At 42.2% G+C, this 14,959-nt stretch overlaps 1 protein-coding gene across 2 annotated transcripts in view; it reads left to right on the top strand.

Moving 5' to 3' along the window:
* The window catches only part of SLC34A2 (solute carrier family 34 member 2), a 30,214-nt gene extending 15,897 nt beyond the window's left edge, over positions 1-14,317 (top strand). For both annotated transcript variants that reach the window (XM_079989710.1, XM_079989711.1), the window contains exons 7-13: positions 698-893; positions 1,757-1,852; positions 3,117-3,237; positions 5,327-5,494; positions 6,827-6,943; positions 8,920-9,044; positions 10,412-14,317. In XM_079989710.1, the coding sequence (XP_079845836.1) occupies positions 698-893; positions 1,757-1,852; positions 3,117-3,237; positions 5,327-5,494; positions 6,827-6,943; positions 8,920-9,044; positions 10,412-10,969 (1,381 nt within the window). In that variant the 3' untranslated portion in view covers positions 10,970-14,317. The remainder of the gene's footprint in view (positions 1-697; positions 894-1,756; positions 1,853-3,116; positions 3,238-5,326; positions 5,495-6,826; positions 6,944-8,919; positions 9,045-10,411) is intronic.
* The last annotated feature ends 642 nt before the right edge of the window (positions 14,318-14,959 follow it).

Consider the following 14,959-nt stretch of genomic DNA (forward strand, 5'->3'; position numbering starts at 1 on the left):
GGGCTTGCCGATCAGAAGGTCAGTGGTTCAAATCCCTGTGACGGATGAGTTCCCGTTGCTCGGTCCCAGCTCCTGTCAACCTAGCAGTTCAACAGCATGCAGTGCAAGTAGATAAATAGGTACCGCTCCAGTGGGAAGGTAAATGGTGTTTCCATGCACTGCTCTGGTTCACCAGAAGCGGCTTAGTCATGCTGGCCACATGACCCGGAAGTTGTACACCTGCTCCCTCGGCCAATAAAGCGAGATGAGCACTGCAACCCCAGAGTCGGCCACAACTGGACTTAATGGTCAGGGGTCCCTTTACCTTTACCTCCTCAGTTGTGAACCAGGACCAAGTAGCATCACTCCTGAGACTTCCTGCCATCTGTGGAAGCCAGGAATGCTCAGCAATAGGAAACTTGAGCAATGAGGTAGCAAATCTCTTGTTCTTAATCCAGACCCTCCAAGTGTCCCTATGTTCCGGGGACAGTCCTAGATTTACAGAAGTCTTCCTGGTTTCTGATTTGATCCCGTAATGCCCCACTTTTCCTTAGGACTTCCCTAGTTTCATCAGAGATGTGTTGCAGGGTATGTTAATCTACCGTGATAAAGAGTAGATTACTTGCTCTTTTCTCTGAAAAAGAATGTTAATTTACCTTTCTTTGGTGTCTTCCAGCATGTGGGTTTACCCTTTTGTTTTCCTTTGCCTTTTCTGCAGGGCCTTCGCCGGAGCAACAATCCACGATTTCTTCAACTGGCTGTCAGTGGCTGTCCTATTGCCTATTGAAGTGGCCACACACTATCTTTATCACCTCACCAATGTCATTATGAACTCATTTCAGCTTGAAAGTGGGGAAGATGCCCCTCAGCTGCTGAAAGTGATCACTGATCCACTTACAAAACTTATAATCCAGGTAGGCTCTTTCCTCGGTTAGTTAATATTTGCCGAAGCATCTTTAGGTACTCAGATATGACTTGTCCCTCCCTAATAGTATTGTCGTTCTTATGGAGAGAAGGCTCCTGAGCAGACGTTATTGTTATTCCCATGAGTTAGAATCTTGTTTTTGAAAAATATGCTTCTCAGAATGTGCACTTTGCCTTCATAGCTTGACTTCAAAGTATAAGAGGGAAAACAGGATCAGTAGCTGAGAACTGATTATAAACCCTCTCTCTCTTTCTCTCTCTCTCTCGTATTTTTTTCGTGTATAAGACACCCCCTATTTTTAGGGACTCCAATTTAAGAAAATAGGGACTCCAACTTAATAAAATAGGGTTGAGATTACCCCATGTATAAGACAACCCACAGTTTTACACATAATTCTAAAGAAAAAAACCCGAGTCTTATACACAGAAAAGTACAGTGTTTCAGTTTCCTGACATAATAAACATGAAAGCCTCACAACATTACAATAAAAATAGATTAGAATTGGTTGGAAGGAGTCGTGGAGGTGAGCTAAAGCAAGCTCTGTGAAACACAGAAAATTCAGTGCTTGAGCATGCCAAAGTAATGGATTAATATTTTCAGCAAAGGGAGTCTACCCCACCAGCCCTGGTCATAGGTTCCAATGTCGAACAGCTGTTAGGGAATTTCTTGCATGTAGTGCAGATAACCACTTGCCCCTGGCCAGGTTTTAAATGAGACCATTCCTATCTGCCTAGCTGGCCCTGGATAGTGTTATTTGGTTCTAGTAGAGTGTGACAAAGAGATGGAACTTAGGAGGAATGTATTATTAAATGATGAAATAAACCAAACCTTATTTTCCATTTGCTTTAACAGCTTGATAAATCGGTGATAAGTGCAATTGCTACAGGTGATGAGGAAGCAAAGAACAAAAGCCTAGTGCTAACTTGGTGCGAAACTAAGACCGAAGTGGTAAGTTTTATGTTCCTGTGTTCCATAATGTACATTAGATATTGTATCATCATTAAATAAGCAGTCCATCTGACTATGAACCTTCAGAAGGGGAGGCTTCATCCAGCCCTATATATATATATATATATATATATATATATGCTGAAATTGGGGATGCAGGTGGCGCTGTGGGTTAAAGCCTCAGCGCCTAGGGCTTGCCGATCGAAAGGTCGGCGGTTCGAATCCCTGCGGCGGGGTGCGCTCCCGCTGCTCGGTCCCAGCGCCTGCCAACCTAGCAGTTCGAAAGCACCTCCGGGTGCAAGTAGATAAATAGGGACCGCTTACCAGCGGGAAGGTAAACGGCGTTTCCGTGTGCGGCTCTGGCTCGCCAGAGCAGCGATGTCACGCTGGCCACGTGACCCGGAAGTGTCTCCGGACAGCGCTGGCCCCTGGCCTCTTAAGTGAGATGGGCGCACAACCCCAGAGTCTGTCAAGACTGGCCCGTACGGGCAGGGGTACCTTTACCTTTTATGCTGAAATTGGCTTTACAGTTCTTCTTTCGAAGATTATAAATATTGCGTTGGGGTATCATATCACTGCCTTACAGCTACTGAAATCTAGATCTTTGAAAAACAATTTTATTCTAATTTGATTAACACCAAACTTTTCATTAAATTTGATTATTATGAAACAATTTTAAAAATAAAAAATAGGGAAGGGAAGACCTCGCAGGGTAAGAGACGAGGATTAATAGCTAAGAGAGGGAGAGGAAGGAAGGAAGTAAAAGGAAGGAAGGAAGGAAGGAAGGAAGGAAGGAAGGAAGGAAGGAAGGAAGGAAGGGAGATTTAGCTTTGAGATTCATTGTTTGGACTGGACTTAGCAATTGTATAATGCTTTATAGTGTTCAAATACATTACTAACTTGGCAAGGTAGATTAATAATATTATTATTAGCCTCATTAATAGAATATTTTTCATTATGATGAGTGTGGGAGAGAGGCCAATAGAGGACTCATCCATTAGAGGTATCCTACTTTCACAACTGTAATGAGTTCTTTTGAGATGTGCAATAGATCATTACAAAAAAAAAAACCCCTGAGATCTTTCCCAGTCTGCATCTGTACTGGAATTGTTTTAAATACGTTATTATTAATAACAATTATTATTTCATCACATGTTTGGCAACAGTGGGCTCCTTTGCAGGGAAAGGGTGAGATTGTAAGTTTAATAAATAAATAAATGTGGAGCGTTTATTTCATTGGTCCGCTTTATTTGTTGATGTCTAGGATCCAATGAATGTTACTATCCCACCGTGGGAAAATTGCACCTCCCCAGACCTCTGTTGGAGAGATGGAAACTTGACCTGGACGATACGAAATATTTCCACCACAGAATATATTAAAAAATGTAAGTGAAGTACTGCTTTCTGTATCGAGTCCAGCACCCCATCTCTGCCCCTTGCATTGTAAAACCTCTTCGCAGAGACAGCACAATATAAAATATTATGGCAATGGCTCTCTTTCAATGGGTGTGATTCAAACGTTGCAGTGGTGCCATTCTGAGCAAAGGTATGCCTGTACAAAAATGAAGTGTTCAGTGTGAGAGAGAGTGCTGGGGGGGGGGGAGGCGATATACCGTATTTTTCGCTCTATAGGACGCACCACAGCGGGTGACGCTGTGGGTAAAAGCCTCAGCGCCTAGGACTTGCCGATCGAAAGGTCGGCGGTTCAAATCCCAGATGGGTGGGGTATAAATAAATTATTATTATTATTATTATTATTATTATTATTATTATTATTATTTACAAAGAATGTCAAGTACAGAATTCAAAAGTTAACAAAAATATTCACTTTAACATTTCAAAAGAAAACATTACTAAAGGACATCAGATATAAAACACACATTAGAAGCATAATGAGCAAGAGAATAAAGTATTATCTTTTCTAATATTAATATTTTATTGAAAGAATGTAAATTAAGAAATAAAGTGATATAGAGAAAAAAGGGGGAAGGTGAGGGGGAAGGATGTGTATAAGAATATATATATATATATATATATATATATATATATATATATACACACACACACAAAGAAATGCAATGTAATAAAGTATTACCTTAAGCATATATCATGGGTAGGCAAACTAAGGCCCGGGGGCTGGATCTGGCCCAATCCCCTTCTAAATCCGGCCCACAGATGGTCCGGGAATCAGCATGTTTTTACATGAGTAGAATGTGCCCTTATATTTAAAATGCATCTCTGGGTTATTTGTGGGGCCTGCCTGGTGTTTGTACATGAGTAGAATGTGTGCTTTTATTTAAAATGCATCTCTGGGATATTTGTGGGGCGTAGGAATTCGTTCATTTCCCCCAAAAAATATAGTCCCCCCCCCACAAGGTCTGAGGGACAGTGGACCGCCTCCTGCTGAAAAGGTTTGCTGACCCCTGGCATAGAACATATTGGCTGCTATTACTGCCAGTCTGCCTATGGCAGTTCAGTGTGGGCAGCGGCTGTGGAAGTTCAGACTTGATGACCTGGGTTTGCACTCAGAGACAGCCAAGACTAGTAGTTCTTCAATGCCAGGCATGTCCAATGCATCGATTGCAACTGATCAGTTGATCTTGGGATGAACGTTCATTGATCGTCTGCCTGCCCCCTCAGGGGAAGCAGCCAGTACCTGCCTGCCCACCCTGCACTCATCCCTGGGTAGTAGATCACTGCCAGTTTTTATATTAGATCGTAGATCACAGCTTACCTCAAGTTGGACATGCCTGTTCTATGCCATCGATGTTGTCAAAACCGCAAAAGTTCAAATGCAACGTAAAACATGCAGTGTATCTCATCTACGTACTTAATTCGTTCCGGAGGTCTGTACTTAACCTGAAACTGTTCTTAACCTGAAGAACCACTTTAGCTAATGGGGCCTCCTGCTGCTGCTGCTCCGCTGGAGCACGATTTGTGGTTTACTCCTGAAGCAAAGTTCTTAACCTGAGGTACTATTATTTCTGGGTTAGCGGAGTCTGTAACCTGAAGCGTATGTAACCTGAGGTACCACTGTACAGTCATACCTCAGGTTACAGCCGCTTCAGGTTGCATTTTTTTCGGGTTGCGGACCACTGAAACCTAGAAGTACTGGAACGGGTTACTTCCAGGTTTCGGTGGCCGCGCATGTGCAGAAGTGCTAAATCGCGCTTTGCAAATGTGCAGAAGTGCGGAATTGTAACCTTCGCGTGCGCAGATGTGGGTTACAAACATGCATCCCGCACGGATCACATTCGCAACCCGAGCGTCCACTGTATAGCATTGGTATATTTTGGATGGATAGATATAGGAAAAGGTTTTTTTTTGTTATCATTGTTTCCACGTGCAGCGTCACCATGGAGGTGAGGAGAGTTGCACTTGCATGGGGAATAACATGCAAACTTGACAGCTCCCAGAGCAGACTAATTGTGTGTGTGTGTAACTAAAAATTCTGTATCTCTCCTCCTCCTATAGGTAATCACATTTTTGTAGACTCAGGTCTCTCAGAAACTGCCGTCGGCCTCATCCTCCTTGCCTTCTCGCTGCTCTGTCTGTGTGTTTGCCTGATACTCATCGTTAAATTACTGAATTCCGTACTGCAAGGACAAGTAGCAAATATTATCAAGAAGACATTCAACACAGGTAACAATCTCTCTCTTTCTTTTTATTACAAGTAGAAATACGTTAAGCACAATGTATAATGGCTTTTCTTGTCCATAATGCAGTGGAATCAATAAAAGCTAGTGCAACATGCACCCAAGTGGGTCATATGTTTTTGTCTCTGGAGGGACAGAACAGTTTTTATCCAGCTCTCGTCCCTGGTCATAGAATCATAGAATCATAGAGTTGGAAGAGACCACTAGGGCCATCGAGTCCAACCCCCTGGTTATAAGTGGCCAGGCAAGCCCATTCTGTCAAATGTCATATTTGGACTTTTTAAGGCAAAATCCAAAAACAAAAAACAAAAAACCACACCTGCATAATTTAAAAATGTTTTTTAAACCTTTTTTTAAAGCGCTTCGAAAGCTGTCTGAGGCATCCATGTCTCTTTCTCTTTCTCTTTCCCTCTTAAAAATCATTTGCTGCCTCTTGCCATGCTTGTTTTGACCGATAAGTCCCTGGAAGCAACCGTATGCTATGAGGTTCCACTTTTCTGTTGGTAATTGTATGGAGAAAAAAACCCAGTTGCTTCTATGTACCTGTGGGGATGAGTTTACAGGGACACTGTATGGAAAAAAGAAAGAAAGATTGCTGCCTGATCCATTGGATACAGACCAGGAAGGTTCATTCCATATTGTGGAGCAAACTGAAATATTTCCCCATTCCTGCTTTTGCCTGTACTTATATATCACCAAATGAAAAAGACTGGGCTGCATAGAGGGGGGAATGTTAGAATTTTTTGTCACCCATCATACATTCATGAAGCTGCATGGAAGCTGCTTCCTGTGGTCCTTTTCCATTTGGATATGTGAGTTTTCCCAACCAGTTGGCAATTTTTATTCTGCTGAGTGGCTGATTGGGTGGAAGAGACCCATCTGTTTGGCCTTTACAGCATTTGTACACTTACTGAAGTAGCAGATCAGAAGTATAGGACAGGATGTTTGTGAAAGAGCAGTAAATTTATGAGGCAGGGGACATTTCAGCCTGACCCAGTAAAGTATCCCTCAACCTGATTCAAATAATATATAATGGTTGCACTCCAAGCTCTGTGATTCAGAAGGTAGGGTGCCAAGCAGGAAAAGGCAACAAATTTACTTTAAACTTTCCAAACACAGAAAGTGTACTATGAGGCAAACATACCTAGAGGACAAGTCACCACCTTTTAGCTTCTCATTTCAGGTAAAGATCAAATGACTTTCAAGTTGTCTGGCAAGTGGTTTAAGTAGGGCACCTTGGTGTTTAGCTAAACAGTTCCACACATAATTTTGAGCAGAATATTCTGACTCTGATGCTTCCTGTACTTTTGTTTTCCAGATTTTCCTTATCCATTTGCTTGGCTGACAGGATACATGGCCATGTTAGTTGGTGCTTTCATGACTTTTGTTGTTCAGAGCAGTTCCGTGTTCACATCTGCTATTACTCCACTTGTTGGTAAGTGTTGTGTGGAAGCATTTTAAGTAGCGGTTTTTGGGGTGGGGGTGTTGAATTAGCCTAACTTTCAGCTACTAAAGTTAGGAGCAAATGAGGTAATTCCAGGTTTTTATATAATACCATGTATATTTTTGTCAGATCTTTTAAATAAACAAAAACAAATCTACACGATAGACCTGCCTAGATCTCTAGTGGTAGACTATGGCATAGAAATTCCACCACCCCCCACTGCTCCCCATTTCTTTTGACTTGTGGCTTTAGACTGACAGCCCATTGCCATGCTTCCAAAATGGGGGCTTGAAAGAAACGGAGTTTTACTGTAGACACAATAATACAAATATTCTATTCTATGCATGGGACTGCCTTTAATGATGATTCAGAAAATTCGGCTGGTGCAGAATTCAGCGGCAAGATGTTTTCAGCATAGAACACCGATCCTGGCCCAACTGCACTGGCTGCAAATTAATTTTTGGGCCCAATTCAAAGGGCTGGTTTTGACCCATAAAGCATTAAATGGCTCAGAACCACAATGCCTCAAGGATCCCATATGAGCACCACATATGGGCACCCCAGTTCAAGAAGGACACTGACAAACTGGAACGTGTCCAGAGGAGGGCAACCAAAATGGTCAAAGGCCTGGAAACGATGCCTTATGAGGAACGGCTAAGGGAGCTGGGCATGTTTAGCCTGGAGAAGAGGAGGTTAAGGGGTGATATGATAGCCATGTTCAAATATATAAAAGGATGTCACATAGAGGAGGGAGAAAGGTTGTTTTCTGCTGCTCCAGAGAAGTGGACATGGAGCAATGGTTCCAAACTACAAGAAAAAAGATTCCACCTAAACATTAGGAAGAACTTCCTGACAGTAAGAGCTGTTCGACAGTGGAATTTGCTGCCAAGGAGTGTGGTGGAGTCTCTTTCTTTGGAGGTCTTTAAGCAGAGGCTTGACAACCATATGTCAGGAGTGCTCTGATGGTGTTTCCTGCTTGGCAGGGGGTTGGACTCGATGGCCCTTGTGGTCTCTTCCAACTCTATGATTCTATGATTCTATGAACCAATGCAGACCCTGCAATTGCAATCTGAGGTCTTTCTTTGTGTGTCTCCTCCACAAGAGGTCTGGAGGGCGATAACAGGAGAACGAGCTTTTCCTGCAATTGCTCCCTGCTTGTGGGATGCTCTCCCCAGAGAAGCTAGCTTGGTGCTTTTGTTAAATAGCTTTAGGTGTCAGGCGAAAATGTTCCTCTATAACCAGGCCTTGAGCTGATTAAACCACCCATGGCCTTTTAAATGTCTTTGTGGGAGAAGAGGTATTGGATATGTTTTTGTTTTTGTTTTTTTGCTTTGTGTTTCCATTCTGTCTTTTTATGTTGTAAAAAGTCTTCGGATGAAGGGTGGTACATAAATTTAAGAAATAAAAAAACTGTATATAAAAATGCAGCAATGTTTTGATATAGCTGTGACTTTAAGTGGTGGTAGGTAAATTACTATCTCTTAACCTTAGAGTTTTAAGGGACGCGGGTGGCGCTGTGGGTAAAACCTCAGCGCCTAGGACTTGCCGATCGCATGGTCGGCGGTTCAAATCCCCGCGGTGGGGTGCGCTCCCGTTACTTGGTCCCAGCGCCTGCCAACCTAGCAGTTCGAAAGCACCCCCGGGTGCAAGTAGATAAATAGGGACCGCTTACTAGCGGGAAGGTAAACGGCGTTTCCGTGTGCTGTGCTGGCTCGCCAGATGCAGCTTGTCACGCTGGCCACGTGACCCGGAAGTGTCTTCGGACAGCACTGGCCCCCGGCCTCGAGATGGGCGCGCGACCCCAGAATCGGACACGACTGGCCCGTACGGGCAGGGGTACCTTTACCTTTAACCTTAGAGTTTTAGGGCCGTCGTAATGGACGCCGTAAGCATGAAACACTTTAGAGTCTTCAAAGTGCCATATGAATAATGATAAAATTCACGTTGTTGTTTTGCCCCTCAACTAGGAATTGGTGTTATAAGCATCGACCGAGCTTATCCCCTAACTTTGGGGTCCAACATTGGTACAACTACAACAGCGATTCTTGCTGCTATGGCCAGTCCGGGGAACAAATTAAAGGCTTCCTTACAGGTTAGTTGTGATTTCTGTTTTATATTATTTCCAGAGAGTAAATGGGAGAATTTGAACATGACTTTTACTCTAGTCAGGACTGTTTTATCTCTTCTTTAAAGAACTGTGAGTGCAATTCTAGCACTTGGGGTTTTTTGATCCAGAGAAGTCCTTTGAGCATGAACTTAACAATAAGCTTGTAGTTGTTTTCCTGGGGCTCCAAGAGAGTCTTTAACATGCTACACTAAGGTGTAAGGGAGAAGGGACATGGTGAATGTGGCTGCGTGTATATTTTCTGCTACGTTTCATTTTAAAGTCTCCATGTCTGCAAGGGTCAGTAAGGAAATGCTAAAGGAGGTACTTGCTACTTTGTTGGTTTTGTGCAGGAAATTATTTTCTCCTGGAAACCATGTTACACAATAACATTTCCGAGTTGGATAAAAATAAATGTCTTATGCCATTTGAACACACTGCACTCATTGGAGGGCACAAAATAGGAACAGAAGATCGCCCATATTTACTTTTTGGATGAACCTGATGATATTCAGAATGACACCTCTTCGATTCTTGAACCTGTGATGGTTTGGCATTTATATAAGCCCTGGACTTGCTTGTTTCCTTCGTTTCCCTTTCCTTTTTTCCCCTTGCACACTCCGATTCACTTCCTGTCTCAAATGGCAAATTATGGTTTGTGCTTCCCCTCCAAACCAGAGTTGGAACTCATGGTTTGAATGTCGTTCCCAGTTTTGTTTCGGAGGACAGACATAAACCATGGTTTGCCATTTCAAATGTAATGTGTGCTACATGGGAAGTAAGTATGTAAGTGTGCAATAGGATGAAGGATGGGACGATGGGAACATGCACACCCAAGGCTCGTTCATGAAATGCCAAACCATGGTCGGATGTTGTGACTAACCTCATGTGTTGAATATTTCCTCCCATGGTTCTTTAACTCAGTCTATTTGACAGATGACCATGATTCATTTTATAAAATTATGAATGTAGGCTTTAATATGTTGGCTTGCTTTTCAAAACACACATACCTGGTATATCAGGTATAGCTGTATGTTTGCCATGGGACAGATAACAGTTTGGGGAGATCTCCAGTCAGGAAAATCAGTGCAGGGCACCAATCCAAATTGTCCTCCCCATGGCAAGAATTGTTTTATTTCCCCTTGAAACTCCAATGCCATGTCTAGTTTGGCCCTTACTTTGATTTTGTTTAAATAAATTATTTAATTAAAAAAAGCTTTGAAGGTCATAAAAGGTGGAATAGTAGGAGAGGATCCAATGAAGAGAGGAAAATAGTGCTTTCAAGGGTATTTGTACAAAAGTCACACTTGTTTTAACGTTCTTCTGACTTTTTGCTTCATTTTGTGTCTTTTCAGATTGCTCTCTGCCACTTCTTTTTCAATGTTTCTGGGATTCTCTTGTGGTACCCGATCCCTTATACACGCATCCCAATCCACCTGTCCAAGGTTTTGGGGAACATAACAGCCAAGTACAGGTGGTTTGCTATTTTTTACCTTTTCATCGCCTTCCTTGTGATCCCCGTTGGTGTCTTCGGTCTGTCGGTGGCCGGCTGGGAGTACCTCGTGGGTGTCGGTGTTCCTATCCTGGTTCTCTTTTTCGCTGTGATCATCATCAACTATCTTCAAAAGAAGCGGCCCGAGAAGCTGCCTGAGAAGCTGCGAAATTGGGACTACCTTCCCTTGTGGATGCGGTCCTTGGACCCGTGGGATGATGTTATGGTGTCTACAGGCGCCACCTGTGAAAAATACTGTTGCAAATGTTGCAAACGCCGGGGAGGCGAACAAATGGCAAGCGTGGCACCGGGGAAAGCGATGGAAGTTCACGAAAACCCAGTTTCGCTGGCCGATGAGAAAAACGCCTTTTCAAAGACACCGCAGGCGACTGAAATGAACTTGTCCACCACCCCCTTGTAGCAGAAGACAGGACTTCAAGAGCCGAGGACTCAGGGACAAATAAAGTGGGGGGCAAAATGTAAAGGGAGAGGAAAGAAGCAAAGGAGGGAAACATATGCCATCTTGCACCCGGCGAAAAGTGTGTATTGCTCTGGTGGTAGCTGACCATTTGGGCGAGCAGGCGAGAAGTCAAGTCCAAAATATCAGACACACACACTTAAGGACACATGCAGTCTTGTGCACGAACTTGCCTCTAGTCTGCTGAGCCAGGATACGGGCAGCAGTACAGTGCTGGAGTGAAGGTCTGACTCTGTGCCATAGCCAGGCCTTTGGGCCTTCCTGCTCCTGGCCAGTACTGCTACAGACCCAAACTGCGTCTGCCACCTGTGGTTGCTCAGCTTCTCATCAGTGGACCCAAAATCAGGTACACAGGGCTTGAGGCAACATTGGTACAGAAGGGATCTAGTAGTCTGTGATTAGTAGCGTTGCGTCAAGAACTTTGAGATAGTACCACTTCCCTTCTGGCAGTTTCAAAAGTTAAGGCACAGGGCATCGTAAGAAAATCTTAAAGGTACCAAACTTTTTTTTTTTTAAAAAAAGAAACATTACTGAAAGAAGCTGGGCGTGTAAGAATAGGAATTTATAATTTTTAGCTTGATGCTTCCAGTAGTTTGTGTCTTCTAGCTAGAAATCAGGATAACATTCCATACCCTCAGCATTTCTCCAATGAAAATAGGGACATCCTATTCTATAATAATAATAGTCATAATCATAATAATAATTTTATTATTTATACCCCATCCATTTGACTGAGTTGCCCCAGCCATTCTGGGCGGCTTCCAACATATATAAAACATAATAAAACATTTAAAAAACTTTCCTATTCAGGGCTGCCTTCAGATGTCTTCTAAAAGTTGTACAGTTGCTTATCTCCTTGGTTCAGGGATCACATAACTCCATACCCTCCAACATTTCTCTGATGAAAATAGGGACGTCCTGAGGAAAAGCGGGACATTCCAGGATCAAATCAGAAACTGGGACGGCTTCTGTAAATCCAGGACTGTCCCTGGAAAATAAGGACATTTGCACTGACTTTCTAGGCACTTGTCTTTCCTGTGCCTGAATTTTTTGAGGATCAAATTCAGAAAGAGAGAACAGTTGCCGGGTCTAACCGTGACAGACCTGGCTTCCTTCAGACAGAGCACTTTTTCAGATGAGAGGGCAAAGGGACTTTTATGGTGGAAAAATTTCCATTGAGGCCCACATGTCTGCTCTTGGCAAAATTAAATTCCATAAAAATGGAATATGATTTAAAACTATTTGCTATGATAACTTTTCTTTTATACCTCATCATAGCCAGGGACATAGGAGCTCCAGAGGAATAACCTCCTGTGACCCCAAACTTAGAGCATGGCAGAAACCGGCCTTTCTAAATAGCACCCCAATAACAGAGTGCACCTTGTCCTATGATCTCTGGCTGCAACAGCCAGCATTTAAGCAATACATTTTTGCAAGTACAGTCAAACCTTGGTTGTCGAATGTAATCCGTTCTGGAAAACTGTTCGACTTCCGAACTGTTCGATATCTGAGACGTTTTTAGGTCTGGTAATTTTGTAATGAATTCCAGGCCAAAGTGTTTGACAACCTGATGTTTTCCCAAGGGGATTTTGGAGGGGCTTATGAGAATCAAACCCTGGAAAATATTATGGGGCTGGGAATAACATGTCCTAACCATACTGCTGCGTGGATGGAAAACCAAACCATCAGTTGATTTATGTAACATATTTGCATCTGATGTGCATCATTTATTTATTTGATAAAAAATAATTTGATAAAAAATAATTGTTAGCTAAGACTGAGCAGGAAATTTTAACATATACGTCTGGCATTGTCTAAGCTTTGATCTCAGGGGATGCACAAGTATGAAGGGGACATTTATATCTGCAACATTAAGTAAAACTGAAGGATTCTTCTCCATTTGTTCTCATGGGAAATATTTTACCTTTTCCTGCTGAGATCATTAGGGACTTAGACCAGACCTTTAAAAAGGTTCAAAAGAAAATCACTCCCGCTTATTAACACATCAGAGATGAAAAAAATGATGTTGAAATATGCTAGCTAAAACTCTTAAGTTAGAACCAGCCAGATTTATACACCTTTAAACTCCATTGTTTCTGCCGGAACACCTCCCACTGAAATCAGTGCTATTTAAAAGTGCTTAAATTTGTCTACATATTTTTCTCCACTATAATTTACAATGAAAGTGAGAAATCAAACATGCAGCTCAGTTCTATTCACATTTACTTAGATAGTAACTCCTACCACGTTCAGGAAAGCTTAATCATAAGCAAATTTTTTCACTGAAGAACAGTATTACATTTTTTTTTTTTTTTTAAAAAGAGGGTATTGTCCTGTGCACAGACCCTCACTAGCATTTTTGCTTGCAGTTGTTCTTAAAGAAGTGGGTTTCTATCCTATAGTTCCACTGATATTTGAGGTTGTATATGGCTTTTATATAACTTAAAGCAGTCACCTGTTTTATATAAGAAAAATATTCAGATTTTATACAATGGATTGCACCTGGCACAAAGGACAGAGTCCATCCAACACGAAGCACTTTCAGTCTCATTGTAATTTTAGGCTGCTTTCATATTACCACTTACCTGGAAGTCAGCTTCACTGAGCTCAGCGGAGCTTACTTCTGAGTAGAAATATGCAGAATTGCACTGCTAAGCGTATGCCTTACCCTCCTACTGAATTTGATAGGGCATAATCCCATTGTACCTATATTCTTTTTATGTAATGTTGTTAATTGCTTGTTTTTTCATGGTAAATGTTGTCTTTATGCTTAATCATTACTGGTTTATTTAACGTATCTGTCAGAGAATGTTGACAAACTTATTTTTAAGTGAAACTGTGTTACTCTGCGATAACTCTGGGATAGAGGCAAGCAGCTTATCTGGTTTCTGGAGAACTCAGTCACAGACCATATTATTTGAACCTCATCTACCTCCTTCTCTCTAGCATCAGCTACCTTTAGAAGGGGTGTTCATAAAAGCTTATAAAAGACATGTTCTCTAGTCCAATATTGAGTTTTTAGGAGGGGAAATCTGATGCTCTGAGGCTAGGGTACACAGATTTGGATGAGGGTCTCAACTTAAAAACACTGAGAGGAGGCTGGGAGAGTTACACTTACGAAAAGGAGAAGAACATTACTAGTATTGCGTTTTTCTTTATGTTCCAACACAGAGCTCCTTTCTTTGAGAGTTAAATGGGAGTCCTGATCAGTCAATTTCATTCTGGGCAGTTTGTTGAACTTAAGGCCAGTTTGTACAACTGGCAGAATAAAGTGGTGAAGCTTTTCCTGAACTGTAACATTTCATTTTGGATGGATGGTACACATGGTTCATCGTGAAAGAAAACCTTCTTTGCACACTGAAAAACAGAATAAGGGAAAGAAAGGTACTGTAGAGACCAAGCTAGATGTGGCAGCAGAATGTCTCCTATCAAGATCTCTGTAGAAACCCAGTTATTTTGAAATGACATAGATAGAGCGGGGCGATATAGTGATAAATTGTCCAATATGGTGTTCAGATCACGATACTGGTTTCAGACAATTTGAGATCCATTCCAGAGCCAGACATCATGATATATCAGCATATTGCAGTATTTAGCTGTTGATATATCACAATGTTGAAAACCAGATATCGGCCAGCCCTCGACATAGACAGTGGTGTAGATGGGTCTAAGGCTAGGAGCAAAAAGAACATGCAGAGGTCAGATCCCTGGAAACCAGTTTTCTTCCCACTTGGTTCACTTCCAGTATTGGTGAGGGGAAGCCATGGAGGAAGGAGGGAGGCTGCCAGAAGCTAAAACTTTGGATGTACCATTTTCTCCTAAATCTACACGATTTCTACAGGTCCAGGTTTAAGCAAACAGATCTGCTACCGCTACAACTTTTTGGGTCCTAAACTGGTACTTTTGTCTATTGCAAACCTTCAACCCTCCACC

This window comes from Podarcis cretensis (assembly GCF_951804945.1).
Source record: "Podarcis cretensis genome assembly, chromosome: 9".
NCBI classification, from domain to species: domain Eukaryota; kingdom Metazoa; phylum Chordata; class Lepidosauria; order Squamata; family Lacertidae; genus Podarcis; species Podarcis cretensis.